This window comes from Mustela lutreola, chromosome 5, assembly GCF_030435805.1.
Source record: "Mustela lutreola isolate mMusLut2 chromosome 5, mMusLut2.pri, whole genome shotgun sequence".
Lineage (NCBI taxonomy): Eukaryota > Metazoa > Chordata > Mammalia > Carnivora > Mustelidae > Mustela > Mustela lutreola.
The window spans coordinates 152000015-152020683 of record NC_081294.1 but is presented as its reverse complement, the minus strand read 5'-3'; the positions used below and the strand labels follow the sequence as shown (position 1 = coordinate 152020683).

The window sequence follows — 20669 nt, the reverse complement described above, 5'->3', positions numbered from 1 at the left end:
TGCTCTAACTGAGCCACCCAGGTGCCCCCAAGAGAATTAATTTTTTTAAAGCACTTAAGAGTAGAGGAATTATTGTAGCCTTTTTCACATATATAACTCATGAGGTAAGAATTTTAACTCCGTGTTTGTTAGTAAAAGTTGAAGATGAGATCATTGAGCCCAGGTGGTTGTTCAGCTAGTGAATAATTGATCTAGAGTGTGAGCCCTACGTCTTGCTGATTCCATGACCGTCTTGTTGTTTCCTCCTTATGGCCCTGGGAATATGTGTGAAATCATAGGGAGCACAGGATAAGTTATAAAAAAATGACCATTTTGCTGAAGTATATATATCCTTTTGGGTATTCTTGATTCTGCATGTTCTTCCAGGGTTTGTGCAGCAGTGCGTTACGAAAAATAACAAAACACTTAAACCAGCTCTTTGCTTGCTCTCTATGTATGGTATTGGAGGTTTTTCCAAGACAGGTTATCTAACACATAGCCTAAATGCTTCTATTCTAAAGCAGCATAATTATCTGGGAAACAGATTCCACTGCAAGTAAACAGTCTGTTTGAGGATTTCAAAGTTTCACAATGCCTTCAATGTGTCTTTCAGTAAATAGTTGACTACTGGGGCACCTGGGTGGTTCAGTCATTAAGCGTCTGCCTTAGGCTCAGGTCATGATCCCAGGATCCTGGGATCTAGCCCTGAGAGGGGATTGGGCTTGCTTCTCCCTCTCCTTCTGCCCCTCCCCCAACTTGTGTGTGCATGCACACACGTTCTCTCTCTCCCTCTCAAATAAAATCTTTAAAAATAAACAGAATAAGGTGGCCTGGGTGACTCAGTTGGTTAGTGACTGCCTTCAGCTCAGGTCATGATCCTGGAGTCCTGAGATCGAGTTCCGCATTGGGCTCCCAACTCCATGGGGAGTCTGCTTCTCCCTCTGACCTTCTCCTTGCTCATGCTCTCTCTCACTGTCTCTCTCTCAAATAAATAAAATATTTTTAAAATGTAAAATATGTTAAAAAATAAAAATAAACAAAAATAATTGACTGCTAAAATTGTGATATAGGCTTTTTTCCCATCCATTTACTTTGATTGAGAAAGGACTAAAGTTTCAGAGTGCAAAAATTGTTTAAGGAAAGGGGTGATATTTGTCAACAATGTAAATCATGACATTGTAAAATTATTTATGTCTCAGTTGTGTCAGGAGACCTCTGATAGCAAATACACTCTCATTATGATCCCTCACTGTGATAATAAGAGAATTTGGGGGGAAATACAGTGTAAGTGGGATGATAGATGTACCATTTTTCCCAAGTTAGTTGGCATCTCTACACTGTGTGGTTTAAGTGGTGTGAACGTTTCATTTCTCCGGCTAAGTAGTATGCTTCCAGGATGTGGAAAGATGTATTTCCCCACTGATGTCACCTTTTCATACAGTCGATTATTAATACTGATTTCATGTTTTCATTATTTATTTGCTTTTACTGTTACTCTCTTACCCTTCCTGCCCCCACCCCCACCCCAGCCAGTGCAAGCCTAGGGCTGTCCTCTGGCACAGAGGCGGATGTCCTCTGGCACAGAGGTGGATGGCGGTCTGCAGACTTCTCCATTGGGATTCTTACCCCCTCACCCTCTGGACCACCCTGCCGGTTCAAGTTCACCTGTTAGAAACATGAGGAGAGGGGGAGAGGGAGGAGCAGCCAGGGCAGACAGAGGTGGGCAGGGCTGTCGTGACCATCTGTGCTGCCTCAGAGAGAGGAGCCTGGCCTTACAAGCTGCTGTGTACTCACCGGTGTCTGGAACAGACTCTCCCCCCAGATCCACAGCAATAGCCGTGTAATCAGGGTCCCCAAGAGAGTGTCCTGGGGTCTGCATGCATGTTGTTAGACAAGTAACAAGTTGTCCTATATATAGTAAAGTTAATATATATATATCTTAATATATATAGTATATATAGTAATATAGTATAGTAATATACTATATATATAGTATAGTATATATAGTATACTATATATATAGGATATAGTAAAGTTAATATATATATTAATGTGGAATTGTAATTTTTACCAATAAATGTAAATTACAGGAATAATTTGGTTTCTAGTTTCATGTTATTTTAACTATTTGAACTTCCAATACAAGCCAGAACTTACCTTTATAATTTCCTTAGATACTTATGAAGAAATTTGTTCAAACATGCTTGAATTTTAACAAGCCACTTAGTAACTGAAGCAAAGGTTAGTTTGGCTGCCCCATTTACCTCAAGCAAAATCAGTCTCTCTCTGCAGCGTGGGGGTGGGGTGAGACAGGGTGAGAAGAGGGTGGGGGTAGGGTAGGGGTGTGGAGAGAAGAGTAAGTGCCAACGAAAGAGCAGAAGTCAGGGGTAGATCACTCAGTCACCTGGGTGTTGGGGGATGAGGGTGTCTCTGTTTGCCCTTTTGTCCCCCTCTCTTCACCAGCCTACACTGGGCATTGTCAGTCTGTTTTTCCTTTGTCAGCCTATGAAGTTAAACAGGATTTTTCTCGGTTTTCATTTGCATCACAGGTAACATGTTAATGGAGCCTCTCTCTCCCTGTACAGATGAGGGTTCAGGTTCATGGGTATATTCATAGCTCTGCTGGCAGGGAGCTGCTCAAAGTGCTTTGGATACCACCAGTATTCGGGGAACAGTTGAGCACTTTGATAAAAATTTGATTGATTTTATTTATGTTGAGAAAAATTAATGTTTTTTTTTCTTTTCTGTTTAGTTGCTGATCATCTGGGCTGTGATCCTCAGACACGGTTCTTTGTCCCTCCTAACATCAAACAGTGGATTGCCTTGCTGCAGAGGGGAAATTGCACATTTAAAGAGAAAATATCACGGGCTGCTTTCCACAATGCAGTTGCCGTAGTCATCTACAATAACAAATCCAAAGAGGAGCCTGTCACCATGACTCATCCAGGTAAACAGAACAAGGGGGGTTGTAAATTTTGTTGTTCCTTCTAGAAATTAGTGCTCTGTAGGTAAGCATTCTACCACCGTGGAACCACATCATTTACAACATAATTCTATGATTATATTCATTTTTTAATATTCATTTTTGATATTACCATTCATTTCTTGAGATGCATGTCTTTTTCCTTTAGTTGAATTTGTTTCTTAAATAATGATTTTGAGAGTCTGTAAAACTTGCACTTACTAAATAACTGGCTGTGATGAAATCCTTAGTCATTTTGCATTTCTACATTTCACTTAATAACTTTGCAAAATGACATGTTCCATTGAGAATCATTCATCTAGGTTACGGACTCTGAAGGATTACCTCTTCGAGGAGGATGCTTTTTATCTTATCAGGATAAATGTCTAAAGGGACTCAATAGTAACTGTCTTCATTTCTTGTGGGAGCATTTGAGACTATCTCTAATTTAACTGCTTTAGTAACAAGAGTTGCAATTTATTGAGCACTTACTATATATATGCCAGACACTGAACTGCAAGGGGTTTTGGGTGGGGGGGGGGGTGTTTTTTTAACAGACTTTATTCTTCAGAGCAGTTTTATGCTCCCAGCAAAGCTCCCAGAAAGCTATACGGAGATTTCCCCTATAGCCCCACACAGGAAGGGCCTCCCTCACTATCGGCCTCCCCGTCTGGAGCGGTGCATGCGTTACAGGTAGTGAACCTACAGCGATGACTTCTAATCACTCACGGTCCATAGTTTACTTGGAAGGTCACTACTGCTATGGAACATTTTAAGGGTTTGGACAGATTTGTACCCACTGTGATGGTATCATACCGATTATGTTCACTGCCCTAAACATCCTCAGCACTCTGCCTATCCATCCCTTCCCCGATCCCTCCCATTTCTCCACCCCTTGGCAACCACTGATAAATTTTTTTTACTGTTTCCATAGTTTTGCCTTTTCCAGAATGTCCTATAGTTGGAATCATAACAGCGTCTAGCCTGTGCATACCGACTTCTTTCAGTTTGTAGCATACATTTAGATTACCTCCCTGTCTTTTCATGGCTTGATGGTGCATTTCTTGTAAGTGCTGAACAGTGCTCCATTTTCCAGATGTACCGCAGTTTATCTGTCACCTACTGAAGGACATCTTGCTTACTTCCGAGTTTTGGCAATTATGAATTAAGCTGCTGTAAACATTCGTGTGCAGGTTTTTGTCTAGATGTTTTGTTTAGTTTTCAGATCCTCTGGGTGCGTGATTACTGAGTTACGTGGTTAGCGCGCGTTTCATTTATAAACTGCCAGACCATCCTCCCCAGCGGCTGTACCGTTTTGCGGGTCCACCAGCAATAAATGAGAGTTTCTCTTGTCCCACATCATCGCAAGCTCTGCTGCCATCTGTGTTCTGGATTGTGGCCATTCTAATGAGTTGTTTTAATTTGTGTTTCCCTGCTGACATGATGTGGCACTTTTTAATCCATGTTTTCATCATCCTTGCCGTAGCTGTACATGGTATAGGCACTCCCATCTTCTAGAACCAGGAGAGTGCAGCAAGAGTCAGACCAGCGGGTTCGCCAGTAGTCTGTCATCTCCCAGAATTGAAACCTAGATAAAGCTAAGTCTGTGTTCATAAAGGTTTTAAAGTTTAATGTCGTATTTAAAGAATGTTAGACACAATCAGTTTTAGACAGTAATCTTGCAGAGGCATCTGCACCCCAATTGAGGGTCACCTTTTGTGTCTATTTTGATAGAGTAATGAGATGGATTTCAATTTTATTGTTCTGTGACTTGTTTTGTTCCTTTCAAATTAAGCCTTTTAGAATAAAACTGTATTTTTTCTAGTTGCAAAAGTAGTAACACATACTCACTGTAGAAAAGATGAAACAATAGTAAAACACAATAAGAGAGAGTGAGTGATCTTCACTATCCAGAGATCACTGGAGTCCTGTAGCTTTTAATTTCTTCAGGGAAACCACAGGGAGATAAAGGAACAGCCTTTTCAGCTGGCCATCTGTGTGGGAACACTGGAGCGGAGACTTGGGGCTTTTCTGCTCTAGGTCTCAGAGCAGCTGCTAATTTGTTCTCCTCGGCTGTTTTAGAGCAAAGAGAAACTATTTGAAGTTTTGGACCTGATCATTCCATACTTATTTCTTTTTACTGAAAGCATGAAGAAACCTGGAGAGGGAGAAATTCATTTGAGCAAAATGTATTTTTTTTTTCCTGGTGGTGATATTTTATATACATAAAGTTGCAAAGAAGTAGCTAGAATGAGTCTTTTTAATATGAGAAGATCTGGAGATTATAAGAGAGGAAATTGATTTTTTTTTTTTTTTTTTTAAGATTTTGTTTGTTTATTTGACAGAGAGAGACCACGAGTAGGCAGAGAGGTAGGCAGGGTGGGTTGGGGGGGAAGGAGGCTCCCTGCTGAGCAGAGAGCCCGACCTGGGGCTCGATCCAGGACCCTGGGATTATGACCTGAGCTGAAGGCAGAGGCTTAACCCACTGAGCCACCCAGGCGCCCCAGAAATTGATTTTATTTATGATTTTTGTTTTAAAAAGGTTGGAAGCCTCTGTAAATAATCACAGATCTCCCCTCATCTGTGTTCCTTAAAACGTTAGTTTATTCAAGTATTTTCAAAGATGACCCATGACTGAAAAAAGGTAAGTGGTGAAATAAGCTTAGGAAAATGCTTGAAATGTAGTCCACTCTCAGAGGTTCCTGAGAGAACACACTAAGATCTCTGAGAGTCTTAGGGTTAAGAACTTGTCCTACGTATATTAACCTGTGGTTTCCCAAATTTATTTGACCACGTACCCCTTTCATCACAGGTTAGTGTGGAGCAGCACGAGGAAGGATCTTTAGGGCCAGAGTTTGAGGATCTAGTGTTAGGAAGTGGGACGTGGTAAGGCAAATGGAATCAAAGCAGACATGAGAGCAATGAGAAATGGCTTTATGCTGTAATTAGACACAAAAAATTAGAGTAATCTGGGAAACTAAATTGGTACAGTACTTTGGAGAGAAATTTGGCATTGTGTGATATCGCTAAAGAACTGCTACATTGTGATCTGGGAATTCCTTCCCTGTATACCTCCTCCCGAGTACTTTCCAGACTTTACTGTGCATACAGGTTACCTGGGCATTTTGTTAAAATGCAGACTCTGATTCAGCATATCTGGGGTACAGCCTGAGATTTTGTATTTTTAACAAATTCCCAGCTGATGCTAATGCCTCTAGTCCACACCTCTTGCTTTGAGAACAAGGAAGACAGGAAACCTAGGTTTTAGTCCCAGCTTTTCCACTGACTTGCTGGGTGACACAGGATGAGTTGCGTCCTGTCTGGGAAGGCCTCTTGTGACTCTAAACCCAGGTTCTGTGAAGGCCTTGAATCCCCGTCACGGAGGACAATCGTTTGCCGTCTTATGAGATCTCCCACTTTTTGCCTTGGACCGTGTGGGAGCCAGTGGGGAGATTTCATGTATTTACACAAGCACCGGGGGCCCCTCCCTGTCGTCCTCCAGACCCTTGTTACTCTTGCCTGTGTGCATGAGAAGCATACGAGAGTGTTCGTGGCAGTGTTATGTAACAGCATTTATTGGAAACACGTAGATGTCCCTCACAGGAGAATGGAGGGATTGTGGCATGTTTATAGAGTGGTTAACTGTCAATGAGTTAAAGCCACACGTATTTATATGACTAAATCTGAAAAACATAATAACGAGCATAAAAGAGTAAGTTGTAGAAGAATATGTACAAATAACATAAAAATGAATGTGCATTTCAAAATGCACAACTGTAGCTGCCATGTATAGATAGATATGAATAAAATAGCAGAAGTACAAATTAGATGAACAAATATCAAGTTTTGGGATAATGGGTCTTTCTGGAAAGGGGATTTTTTGAGGGGCGGCAAATTTAGGATCAGGGGGAAGTATATGAGGAGGTTCAGATGAGCCCATCATGTGTCACTTCTTAAGCTGAGGGTTGAGTACATAGATGTTCATTATATTCTCTCTTATTCTTGAGCTTTGAAATATTTCAAAGTAAAAATCGTAAGAATAACTGTAAAGGATTAAAAGTAAGCAGAAGAATTGGCCTTTCTGACTATGACCAAGTAAGGAGATCACCGGATTTTCTTTTCAGAAGAAAATGACTCTAAAACTGGGCAAAACTGACAAAGCAGCCCCTTCAGTGTTCTGGAAATCAACCAGAGGCATATAACAATCTGAGGCTCATTGATGTTTTGAACAGCTGCCAGAGTTTGGGTGGGAACAATGGGAAGCTGTGGTGTTTGGCCTGGGGCTGCTTCCCACACTCCCCAAGCTATGTCGCTGGGGGTTTCTGCTGGGGCAAGGCGGGTGGCAAGGACAGAGGGCTAGCCCAGCAGTGACAGAAGGGTGGATGACACCATGCCCAACACTGTTGTCTCTGGAAGGGACGTCTTGGGGACAGGCAGGTGGAGGAAGGTCAGTGTCTATCTCTCCCAGCCCAAGGTTGCCGCCAAGTATGTTCTTGTCAAGTATGCTCCATGATTTCGGAGCTGAAGCTGTTTACATTCCTGGACAACCTTGAGACTATGCACTTGCAGGTAGGAGAGAGGACTGGCAGGAGTAAACCAGACAGGACTGGAAGTGGCCACGGCTTTGAACACTCTTCTCTCCCTACACCCAGATCCATTAGCAGATGGTATCAGCCTTACTGATTTGAGATATTTGAGCACCCGTGTCCAGTAACTGGCTGACAGCTAGTCTTGGAAGAATATTAAATAGAAACTGAGCAGAGACATCAGTGACTGCACACCACAGAGGAAGCAGACTTCACAGGTCTAACCTGGCCATGCTACTGAACAAAGCAGGCAAACAGACAAGGCAACAGCAGCAACCTTAAGGGAAAAAAAAGATCAGAATGCAGAGTTGAGACATTTTATTGTCCAAAAGGTTTGATTTTCAACAAAAGATGACAAGCTATGCAAAGAAATACGAAAGAGTGACTCATACTCAAGAAAGAATCTGCAAGGGCACCTGGGTGGCTCAGTTGGTTAAGCATCCGATTCTTGATCTCAGCTCAGGTCTTGATCTCAGGGTCGTGAGTTCGAGCCCCTCATTGGGCTCTGCACCAGGCACGGAGCCTATTTAGAAAATAAGTAAAAGAAAAAGTCAGCAGAAGCTGCTTCTGAATATTCTCAGATGCTGAATTTAGCAGAGAAAGAATTCAAAGGAATTAACATACATTTGGAGAACTGAAAGAAATGATATTTAAAGAATTAAAAAGAAAAATATGACAATAGTGAATGGCACCAGAAGCCAACACATAGAGATTCTCAATAAAGGATAGCAAAATTATGGAAAAGAGCCACATGGAAATCATGGAGTTGAAGAGTACAATATTGGGAATGAAAAACATCATTTGAGGACTTGAATAGCAGATTCAAAACAACAGAAGAATCTGTTAGCTTGGAGATAGAGCAATAGAAATTATCACTCAGTAGAACATGTTAAGAAAAAAAAAAGCCTGAAGAAAATGAACAGAGCCTCTGAGGCCTGTGGGACACTGTCACATTCCAGAGGACCCAGAGTGGCAGAAAAACTATTCCAAGAAATAATAGCTGACAACTTTCCAAATTAGATGCTTTGTAGAAATTAATCAGGTAATCCTAAAAATCAAAGTACCTGGATAGCCCAAAGAATTTTGAGAAAGTGCAACCATGTCGGAAGACTTCAGTAATCAGGATGTGTGGCATTGGCGTAAGGATGGGCCCGTAGACTGATGGGTCAGAACTGAGAGTCTACAAATAAACTTTAATGCTCAGTTGATTTTCAGCAAAGGCGCCGTGGCCTTTCTGTGGGGAAAAGATAGTCTTTTCAACAAGTAGTCCCAGAAGGGTTGTTCTCCAGATGCAAAAGACAAAAAAGGATGAAGACCCTTACCTTCCAATGTATAAGAATGACTTCCCAGTAGATAATAGACAAAATGTAAGAAGTAAAACCACATAAATTTCTAGAAGAAATCATAGGAGAAAGCCTTTGTCATTTAGGACAGAAAGTTCTTACTCCAAAACACTATCCATAAAAGACAAGAACAGTGTTAGTCTTAAGAAGTGAAATACCTTGTTATTCAGAAGAAAAAAAAAATTGAAGAAAAAATAAAAAATAAAAAATAAATTGGCAGTAATAAGACAATTTTATAATGGGCAGAGGATGTAATAATTTAACATTTCATCAATTATTAGAAAATAGTTGAAACAATGAGATATTATTTCATACTCACTAGAATGACTACAATAAAAAAAGTCAGATATGACCGTGTTTTGTTGAGGATGTGAGTAAACTGAAACACTTGTGCACTGTTGGTAGGAATGTGAAATAATACAACCAATTTGGAAAACAGGCAGGGTTTTTTTTAAGTGACACACAAATTTACCATATTTCCTGCTTCCGGGAATCTACCTAAGAGAAATGAAAACAGTCAGATGTCCACATGAAAACTTGTGCATGAATACTCATTGCATTATATACAGAAGTCTAAATGATGGTAACAGCACGAGTGTCCATCAGCCAGCCAGTGGAAAAACAACACAGCGTAGCTGCAGGACGGAACACAGTTCAGCAATTACACGGAGTTGACCACTGGCACCTGCAGCAACACGGATAGACCTCCGAAAGCCTTATGCCTGCGGGAAGCCCGGAGTTAGAAACATCTGCGAATGGCACAATTTCTAGGTCTAGGGAAGTCCCACTCGTAGAGACACGAGGCAGGTTAGTGCCTGTACAGGCTGGGGGCTGGGTGTGCAGACCATCCACTTGCGGGTACAACAGAACTTTAGGGGGTAATGAAAACATTCTAAAGACTGGCTGGTGGTGGTTGCACACCCCCTGTAAATTTACCCAAATCATTGAATTTACATTTCTAGAAAGTTATGGCATGTAAAGTAACACTTCTTTAAACTTGTTCAAAAGTGGGATCTGGGACGTCCAACTGGCTCAGTCGGTGCAGCATGTGACTCTCGATCTTGGGGTCATGAATTTGAGCCCCATGTTGGGTGTAGAGATGACTTTTTTTAATGTGGTACAGGCTAACGGTCAAAAGCAACACAAAAATTCTTAAACTGGAAGCTTTGTTTGAGTTGTACGCCTCTAAGTATTCTTACTTTGACTTTGAGACACTCATATATATCTCTTGTGACTTTGGTTCTCATTTTCAGTGTTCAGGGTGGAATGTTACAGGCCAGATAAAGATAGAATGATGAGCCAAGGGCACCTGGGTGACTCAGTGGGTTGGGCCTCTGTCTTCAGCTCAGGTCATGATCTCAGAGTCCTGGGATGGAGTCTCACATTGGACTCCCTGCTCGGCAGGGAGCCTGCTTCCCCTCTCTCTCTGCCTACTTATGATCTCTATCTCTCTGTCAAATAAATAAATAAAAATCTTTTAAAAAAATAAATAAAATGTGAGCCAAAAAAAAGTAAAAATAAAGACAATCACTTTGCTTTACAAGGAGTAGAGATATGCTAAGTGCCTGTGTGTGAGACAGAAAGATTACTTCTCAAGTTGTGACCTTAACACAGAGGTTAAATATTTCAGAGTTACGAATTCTCTATCTGAACCAAACTGCTCTAGGATGATGCGGTTTATTTTATGTACATTGTGTAACTGCGGAGTTACACAGATTATTTAAATGAAAGCATGGATGTATTGTTAACAAAAGCAGTGGAAATAAATCCATTCACTGAAAAGATTTCTGAAGTATACTTTATTTTTTATTAACATATAATGTATTATTTGTTTTGGGGGGCAGGTCTGTGATTCATCAGTCTTACACACTTCACAGCACTCACGATAGCACATACCCTCCCCCATGTCCACCACCCAGCCACCCCATCCCTCCCATGCCCCTCCCCTCCAGCAATGAAATACACTTTTACTTTTAATTTTTTTTACTTTTTTTTTTTAAAGATTTTATTTATTTATTTGACAGAGAGAGATCACAAGTAGACAGAGAGGCAGGCAGAGAGAGAGAGGCGGGGGGGGGGGGGAAGCAGGCTCCCTGCCAAGCAGAGAGCCCAATGCGGGACTCGATCCCAGGACCCCGAGATCATGACCCAAGCCGAAGGCAGCGGCTTAACCCACTGAGCCACCCAGGCGCCCCTAATTTTTTTTACTTTTAATTAGAGAAAAATTAAAATGCCATTTTGTTTGGGGATTTGTGGATTCTGCTTAAATAGGCTCATTTTAGGGTATGAAAGGGTCTTGGTTGTTTCTTGATAGGAGAACTTTTGCCCTTTCTTCTTTGAACCCCTGAGCTATTGTTCACGTGCTGTTTTCCAAGCAGAATTCTGTCTTGGTGTCAGTCCGTTCTCCATGGCGTTGCACCTGTTAACATATTCCTCACCCCAGAAAAGTGTCATGAAATATTTTGTCTGGCTCACAGATCTGTACTTCCAAAGCAGTCCCACTGTCTTCTACTTTCTTCACCTTTCAGAATCATATTTAAGGGTCTATCACTGACCTGTAATTCGCCACAGGATTCTGCATCATCTTTTTAGTTACAAAAGCAAAATTAAAACTCTGTCAGATCACAGGGTGCCTCTAAAATAGCAAAGAGTTTGGCATTGACAGTCACAAGGCTGGAACTGGAATCCCAGACCCAGTGATGACTAGCCTTAGGACTTTAGGTGAAGGAGTCTTTGAACCATCGTCCTCCTTTGTACAACATCAAGGGCGGCTGCCTAATCCCCTAATAGGATGATTGTGACTTTATTGAGGTAATGAATTTGTTAAAGTGTGCAGTTGTTATTTATTCTTCTTGTGCCTTGAATGAGCACTACCTCATTTATAATTATGGAATCAATGTACTTATTTCTCTAACTTTAAGACTAGTAGTTTTTTTTTTAATGCCCAAGTCTACTTTTTCTTTGTTCTTCTGGCCTTTCTTCCCTATGACATAATTGTTTCAAGCACATTTGGTGCAAAATAGTTCATCCACAGATACTAAATTACATTTGCTCTTGCCAAGCGTTCTGTGAGCGACCCTTTAGGGCTCTACAGAAGAAGTAAGTGTATGCAGGTGCAGGTCCTTAAGGAACATTTACTCCAATAGGGAGACACATGCGTGCAATAATTGGGACCACTGAGCGCTGACTTAGGAGGACAGGCCTCAGTATTACCAAGAACAAGTTCCTGACTCTGAAGGCTGGCAGGAACCAATCAGAGGACTTTAGAGAGGAGGCTTTCATTGTGCTAGGCCCTGCTTGGTTGTCGGTATTGGACCAGAGAAGACCCCCTCTGTGGGGGACCCGCGTGAGTCAGAGACCTGCCTGGAGGGGCAGGCAGAGGGATTTGGCAGGACAGCAAGCAGAGGGATTTGGCTTCTATATGCTAATTCATGAACAGATATTTTTTGATCTCCTGTCAGGTCTCCAGGTGTACAAGACCCACGTGAGAGCTGCTGCTTTCGTGGAGTTATGATCAGACAGAGAAGAAAAACATTGAATCAGAGAGGATAATTACAAGAAGTCATTATAAGGCCAACGTAGTTCTGCACAGTCAGAGAGGGCTATCCTGAGGAGGCAATATTTAAATGAGAATTCACAAGTTGAGAAGAGTCTTCTAGGCAGGAGAACCCTCAGGGGAGAAGCTCAGAAGTGGGAAAAAGCAACTGTGAAAGCCATTTTAGATACTGGGGGGAAGGTTGGGTAAGAGGGTGGACGGGGGCATAGTAAATTCAACTTCAGGGCCTCTTCCTCACAGCAGCTGTGTGCCAAGGCAGGGACTAGTCATTAGAATTTAGGATTTAGGATTTGCAAGCCGTGGGAGGCATAGTCCTTGGTGAGACTCAGTGGCCACCTCGGTTCTGGTGCTGCGCTGGGGCTCAGTGTGCAGGGTCGCATGCCTACCTCAGCCAACACACTGGGCAGCTGAGCCGCTCTGCTCCGTAGCTGGCTGCTGCTCTTAAGCAGCTGGGAGGTTGTTCCTGGCTTCTCTGCCCTCCCAGTGTGGGCTTGGGAGACCCATCAGGAAGCATTGGGTGGGGGTGTACAGGGAACGAGCAGTGGCCAAGCAGGCCCTACACAGTGTGGGCTCCCCTTACCCCTCCCCAGGTGAAGAACCTGGGAGCAGGGAGGCCCTGGGACACTGTCCATGATCAGGGTCAGGGAGATGCTGTTTCAGCCGAGCCAAGTGACACTAGATGGAGGTCTAGTAGCCTCTGGGGATGGGGTGAGCTTAGACAGCACTGGCCCAGCACACACACAGGGTCTCAACCCTCTTCTGGCCCCCATCTTTCCAGCAGAGCAGTCTTCAACATGCCATAAGTCTCTGCTCTTCTGGCTGTGCTTGTGCTCCAGAGGGAGTCCTTCTGCACTGAGACACACTTGCTGACCTGCCACATTCGTGTGCTGCTGCTGCCCCATCCCTCCGCAGAGCCCCTTCTGTCCCTGTTGTCCACGTAAGGTGCAAGGACACTTGCCTCCGAGTAACAGCCTATAACTCATAATCTCAAGGAGTAGACCCGAAGATCCGTGTCTCAGCCTTCCCAGGCTGGCCTGTCAGTTCAGCCCACCCTCCATTCAGTCAAGAAACCTTAGATCAGTACCTCTCTGTGCATTGCAATGGGAACTACCATGAGTTGGTAAGAGTCCAAAAAACCAACCCCAGGAGACCTGAGTACCCCCTCAGTGCATTTACCATCCTGGGTCTCTGCAGTCTCCAGAGCGTCTTGTTGAACCTCCCTCATGGTGTTCTCCTGTTAGCTTGGTACTTGCACACTTGACGGGCAGAAGGGGAAAAGGACTGCAGGCTTCTTTATGTGAAAGCATGTATCTTGCTGTTCTCTGCAGTGGTCAGCAGAATGCTGTGAGCAAAATAAGTGTGCACTGCACTGAAATGACTTCATGAAGATACTTAGTTTTATTGAGCTTTCCTTCCACTTAAGGACAGAGTTTATAACTGACCTAAAAATTACACATTGTTAAATATAAATATTTTGTTTTCTTGCTTTGTCAACGATGTTCCAAGAGCTTGCCCGTGTTTGTTCTACTGAATGCCCTTCATCGGGTGCCTGAAGGACATCTTTCCCAGTGCAGTGTCCGTGACATCATTGACAGGAAGGATAGCTCAATTTGTGGTTTTATTCGTTACCTCTAGTTAGAGAATGAGTTCTTTGTAATGTAGTTAGCGGATGTGTGGTAGTATAAAAGGGAAGTTATGGGCTCTTGGATAGTTTAAAATGTACATTTGTCTGAAAGTTAAAGGATTTATTTTCTTGGACTTTAAAAATTTATATAGGCTTTACTGTTACTGTTTATCAGTCTTCCATTGTGTCAAACCATTGTCAAGTTGGAAATCTCTTACGGTTTTATCTGTGGACAGTCTTTCCGTTGTTAGTAGAAAAATGTAATTTAGATAAAGATGCAACCAAATAGTAATGTTGCTTTTCAGTCTTGGTATCATCCAGCATTATCAGGTGCTTCTTACTGTTCCTTTGGCTGCTTGCAAAGAATTACTTGAATGGCCCTTTAACTTCTTTTTCCCATCCTACTCCTTAAAGAAAAAAACCACTTCTGTAGCTCTATATTTACTATTGAGCAATAAATAGAAAAATATCACTTTGTACAGTATAGAAAATATACTTTGTGAATATAAAAAATCATTTTATGAAAGCAAGTAAAGATAAATCATAAACATACTGCAAAATATCTTTAAATATCAGTAATTTGGGCTCCTTGGTGTAAGTCTAGTATCTTTATCCTTTAAAAAAACCATCACAAAAATAGAGTCACACTGTTGTTATAGCACTTAAAGTTTTTTTTGTTCTAATTGAATATGGATTTAATTGCCTCAGAAAAGATGGAGCCTACAGTTTAAATGTACTGCTGTGATAGGAAAGAAGAGTTTGTGTGTATCTCTTTGCCTAAGTTGCAAATATTTCTCTTTTATCTTCCATGCAATCCACTTTTAGAAAATGTGGAATTATTAAAAAAAAAATCTAAAACTGAAACACTTAATGGGATAGAGGAGAAAACTCAGAAATAAACCTACAACTGTATGGTCAATTAATCTTTGACAAAGCAGAGAAGAATATCCAATGGGAAAAAGACCGTCTTTTCAACAAACAGCATTGGGAAAACTGGACAGCCACATGCAGAAGAGAAAGTGGACCACTTTCCTATACTACAGACAAACATAAATTCAAAAAAGATACAGAAGACCTAAACGTGAGACCTAAAACCATAAAAATCCTAGAGGATGATACAGGCAGTAACCTCTTTGACTTTGGCTGTGGCATCTTCTTTCTAGATATTTCTCCTGAGGCAAGGGAAGCAAAAACAAAAATAAAGGATTCAGTCTTCATTAGAGTAAAAATCTTATGCACAGAGAGGGAAATAATCAACAAAACTAAAAGGTAGCCTACGGAATGGGAGAAGATATTTGCAAACCACATATCCGGTAAAGAACTAGTATCCAAAATACTATAAAGAACTTCTCAAACTCCACACCTGAAAAACAATCCAATTAAAAAGTGGGCAGAAGACATGAACAGCCATCTCTCTGAAGAAGACATCCAGATGGGCAACAGACACATGAAAAGATGTTCATCATCAACCATCATCAGGGAAATGAAATTCAAAACCACAGTGATATCACCTCACACCTCTCAGAATGGCTAAAATCAGGAACACAAAAACAACGGGTGTTGGTGAGGATATGGAAAGAAAGGAAACTTGTGCACTGTTTGTAACAATGCAAACCAGTGCAGCCACTGTGGAAAACAGTATGAGGTCTCCTCAAAAACTTAAAAATAGACCTACCTTATGCCCCAGTAATCACACTACTGGGTACTTACCAAAGAATACAAGAACACTAATTCTAAGGGATACAGGCACCCCTATGTTTATAGCAGGATTATTTCTGATAGCCAAGATAGGGAAGCAACCCAGTGTCCACTGACTGATGAACGGATAAAGAAGATGGGGGGGGGGGGTGTTTACAATCGAATATTACGAAGCCATCACAAAGGATGAAATCTTGCCATTATCGACAACATGAACGAAACTAGAGAGTATACCGCTAAACAAAATGAGTCAGAGAAGGACAATGTGGAATTTAAGAATCAAACAAGCAAAGGGGGAGAAAAGAGACAAACCAAGACACAGACTGTTAACTGTAGAGAACAAGCTGATGGTCACCAGAGGGGCAGGGGTGGGGGAATGGGGGAAATGGGTGATGGGAATTAAAGAGGGCATTTATGGTGAGCACTGGGTATTGTGTGGAATTCTTGAAGCACTGTTTTGTACACCTGAAACTAATATAACACTGTATGTTTACTGGAATTAAAAACTTCACAAAAATAAAACGGAAACACTTAAGCCATAGTTTTTTAAAACTAAAAATTGTTTATAAAAAATAACTGCTGATGTTTCTGTTCAAAAACCATCCCAGAAGCTCTGATGTTTTCCTTTGTGTCCCTGAATCTTAATTGAAGTGGAAGCGAAGAGCCCGTCCATCTGCCAGAGACTTGAGACAGTCTGTCCACTCGCCTTCCTGTCTAACTCTGACCTTGCAGGCTCTGTCTCCTGAGTGGGTTGCTTGAACTCCCCACTTGGTTTGCCTTTTTATCTTCCTTGTGCTTATCTTTCCCTCACCAGCAGCAGAGGGTAGAAGAAGCCAAAATAACATAAAGGATCAGCAGAAGTTTAGAATACTGGCTTCAGAAGCAGGTCAGTAGTTGACAGGATGGAAGACACGTTTTACTTGGTAGCTTTCGGCATGTTGACAGGCAGGGCTGCTAGGGAAGGCGGCGTGGGAGACCTGATGGGGAGGCCTCACAGCACCCCACACTTGTGGTTTGTCAGAGCGTGGGGCCCTGGGGAGACAAGACATTGCCTGTCCTGCAGGACTGTCCTCTGCATTGTATGACACCTGGCCTCCCAGGCCTGTGCCTACAAAGCCTAGTGACGGATTCTCCACGTGCACAGCCACGTACAGTCCTTCCCCAGAGTCTCAGATAGACGCACCCTGAGAGGCCTTTTCTGCCCCACTGAGCCCCACTGTCCCCTTCCAGGTCCGGGGTACCCATAGAGGAGGAATGTGGAGGGGTCCCTTGTATATGGCAGTGGGGCAGGAAGGGGGAGGTCATGGGAATGGCAAAATGATAACAGGAAGGCCATGGGCTTATAGACCAGCCCACAGAGTAGCACTTCCTGTGTGGTTTGTAACTCCCGCTAGTTCCACATTCCCTGTCAACCTAGGCCGACTTTTTCATTGTTTCTCCCAGTGCAGATCTGCTGGGTGTGAGTTCTTGCATCACTCGTCTGTGAAGATGTCTTTTTTCTGCCATTGTTTTTCAAGGACGTTGATATAGAATTCTGAGCTGATGACGCTTTCAGCACTTTTAAAAAAAGTGTTTACTTTGTTTTCCAGCCTCCATTCTTCCTGATGAAAGAATGTTCTCTTTTATGTAATGTCTTTTTTTTAAATAAATTCTATTTTTTTTTAGAACAGCATTACAGGCAATTGCAAAGACAGTATAAAGAATGCACCCAGTTTCCCATTAACTTCCTACATTAGTATAGTACATGTGTGATATCTAGTGACCCAGTGAGCACAGTACACAGTCATTAACGAACGTCTGTACTTTATTCACATCTCCTTAGTTGTTACTAATGTCCGTTTTCTGTGCCAGGACCCTGTCCAGGAGGGAGGTGTCCTGTGTCTCCTTTGTCTCTGACTGTGACCATTCATAGACTTCCTTTGTTTCTGATGGTTTTGAGGACTCCTGCTCAGGGATCCTGTAGCATGGCCTTCAGCTGGGACGTGTTCGATGTCATTCTCTTCATCAGACTGAGGATCTGGGGCTTTAAGAGGACGATCACAGGGTACACACTGTCAACACGAATGACCACCATCACCTGGCTGTTCGTTGGGTGTTTGTCAGGCTTCCTCCCCAGGAAGCTCCTCGTTTCTCTCTTCCATACGCTACTTTCCAGAAGGAGGCCACGGAACACAGCCCACACGTAAGAGTATGACTTTGGGGGATGACTCTGCGTGGATGATTTGTTTCTTCTCCGCTTCTTAATTTATTCATGTCTTGATACCAGTGTGGACTTGTGGATGGTTATTTTATACTTTGTGTTAGAATACAGTGCTACTTTACTTGTTCTTGTCACTCAGACTCTTCTGTCGTTGGCCCTTGGGAGCACTTTCACTTGGCTCTGGGTCCTTAGACGTGTGCTCGTTACCATGGGTATTGGGTTTTCGGTTTTTTGGTTTTTGTTTTGTCTTATTTTTGAGCACTTTCTTCCTTTCTGGTGCTCTGAGATCTCCAGGCTTATCTTAGATGCACTTCCTGTCCCAGTTGGAGAATCAGCTATTTTCTCCCAGGAGCCCTGGTTCCCCTAACTGGAGAATGACATTAGAAACCAAGCTGTGGGCGTTAGGTGTGCTTGTTACCATTGTGGTTTTGTTGCTTCTGGGTCCTCTGTGCTGACAGAGCAAGGGAATATGTGTATATATACCAACCCTTTCCTGGACACATATCCACAGATACTTCCGTATGTAACCCTGTGTGTCTGTGTCAAGCTAAGAATGAGTCCATACCCAGGTCTCCAGCTCTAACCCATGACCACATGCATCATTCTATTCTCCCCCGCTTGCCTGCCTGTAAACTCCCACTGCAGCTGCAAGAAACCTGGCTCCCACCACCCACCATCCGCTTTCCTGTTGAGTTCACTGAGTGCCCACAGACTTAGAGATCCTTAAAAGTAAATAACAGGTCTGCAGGCTGTCACAGTGTTGGTGCTCGGTGCATGTCTTCTCTGGGTAGAGTGCCTCACTCAGTACTGAACCTTTCTCTCTCCTCCCATTCAAAATGCTTATATCAAAAATTTGTAAGGAAATATAAAGGTAGGTATCTTAACTTGAAAATGACATGAAACTAGGTGGATCTTGGAACACACAAAACAATGAAAAGAAGGTATTCGTTAAGTTAACCTGCAAATGGGCTCAAAAAATTAGCAGTAAGAGTTTGTGGAGACTTGGGTTAAGTAATAGTTAGAGCAGAGGATCCCGGGAACCTTGTGTCCTGTAATCCCTGCTTGCGCTAACATGTGTCCTGGTTGCCAAAAAGTATATTGGAAGCTTGGGTTGTGTCCTTGGGAACATAATATTCAGAGGTAGGGAGAGGTAGCCCCGTGCTGCTCTTAATATTGGATGCATTGTATTCATTGTTAGCATTTTGTTTTAATAAATAAAATGCTAAAAATGAATACAACTTAATAAAGACTTTGAAAAATGGATGTCCACAAATGAACAGGTTGGAAAAGATCTGTAAATAGTGATTTACCATTTGGAATTTGAGCATGAAAATGAATAATGACAATAATAATTTTATTAGCCCATTAAATAACAAAGGAACATGAATTCATACTAATCTTTATTTTTATTTTATTTAAGAGAGACAGAGAACGAGCACGAGTGGGGTGAGGGGCAGAGGGAGAAGAAGAAGCAGACTCCCTGCTGAGCAGAGACCCTGATTTCATGCTCAATCCCAGGACCCGGGGACCATGACCTAAGCGGAAGGCATACGCTTAACCACCTGAGGCACCCAGGCACCCTGAAGTCATACTAATCTAAAAAGTAAAAGTATTTTGAAATCTTGATGAGGAATGGAGTAGTTACCAAATCTCAAAGTACCTCCCCACAGAATACTTATGAATTACAAAAAGGGGAAAGAGTGGCTTCACAGTGGAAATGGCTGAGGAGCGCATTGTCGGGCTGTGTCCTGACTGCACCACCTGCTAGAACACACTGAACAGAGCACAGCCTCACTTCTTTTGGGGCTGCTGCCAGAAATGTGTGACCTGCATCCAGCTCCATGGAGATGCTGGATCCATCCAGACGAAGGTGGCTGTCTGTCATCTTCCCAAGTGTCAAGGTTGTGGGCATCAGGGAGTGTTTGAGAAACTGGTCCAGACTGACAGCCATAGGATGAGACAGCTGAGGGCAGCACATACAGCCCTGATCCCTTTCTGCTCTAGGATGTGGTTGGGAAATGGGATGCTCGAGTGGGCTCTGAGATGAGGCCGTAGTAATGCGTCAGTGTTCACTTCCCGGTTCGATGGTTGTACTCTGTAAATGGTTTTTGTTTGTAGGAGAAGACGCACTAAATGTTTGGAGGGGATGACATGTTTCACCAGTAACTTACTCGTGAATGGTTTGGAGGAAAAGAGGTTTTTAGACCATACCTCCAGCTTTTCTGTGTTGGGTCCTTTAAAAATGTTTGTAAATGAATGATCTGGGGCTCTAGGAGGAGCTAGGTGGAGGAAAGCCTGAGGTGGAGTACCAGAGAAGCGGTCTTTGACTATCTGAATGAAGGACTGCTGCGTGGAAGAATTTTTGTCCATTCTGGGACTTACAGCATGAAGTTGGGTGTTTCTTATATCTGGCGGCATCTTACGGTTTACTGGGAGGATTTTTCCTTCGTAACCGTTGATGGTGTTTTACACAATCGATAGTAAAATATAGTGTATTTGTTTGGTGGTGCTTCTCAACCGAAGAGATCCAGGAGCCATGAGTGGGCATTTAGGAATCAAGATTTTAATTATAGGAAGACCTTTCCAACACTTAGAACTCCCCGTGGCTCAAGCTAGCTACCTGAACTGGTCAGGAAGTTACTTGTATTGCGTTGAAGAAGACCCCTAAGAACGCTCTTAACTCAAAGATTATCTGACCTCTGCTGACTGATGATTGTCTCC

At 42.6% G+C, this 20669-nt stretch overlaps 1 protein-coding gene across 3 annotated transcripts in view; it reads left to right on the top strand.

Moving 5' to 3' along the window:
* The window catches only part of RNF130 (ring finger protein 130), a 134995-nt gene that overhangs the window by 29344 nt on the left and 84982 nt on the right, over positions 1–20669 (top strand). For all 3 annotated transcript variants that reach the window (XM_059175931.1, XM_059175932.1, XM_059175930.1), the window contains exon 2: positions 2732–2926. In XM_059175931.1, coding sequence (XP_059031914.1) covers positions 2732–2926 — 195 coding nt within the window. The remainder of the gene's footprint in view (positions 1–2731; positions 2927–20669) is intronic.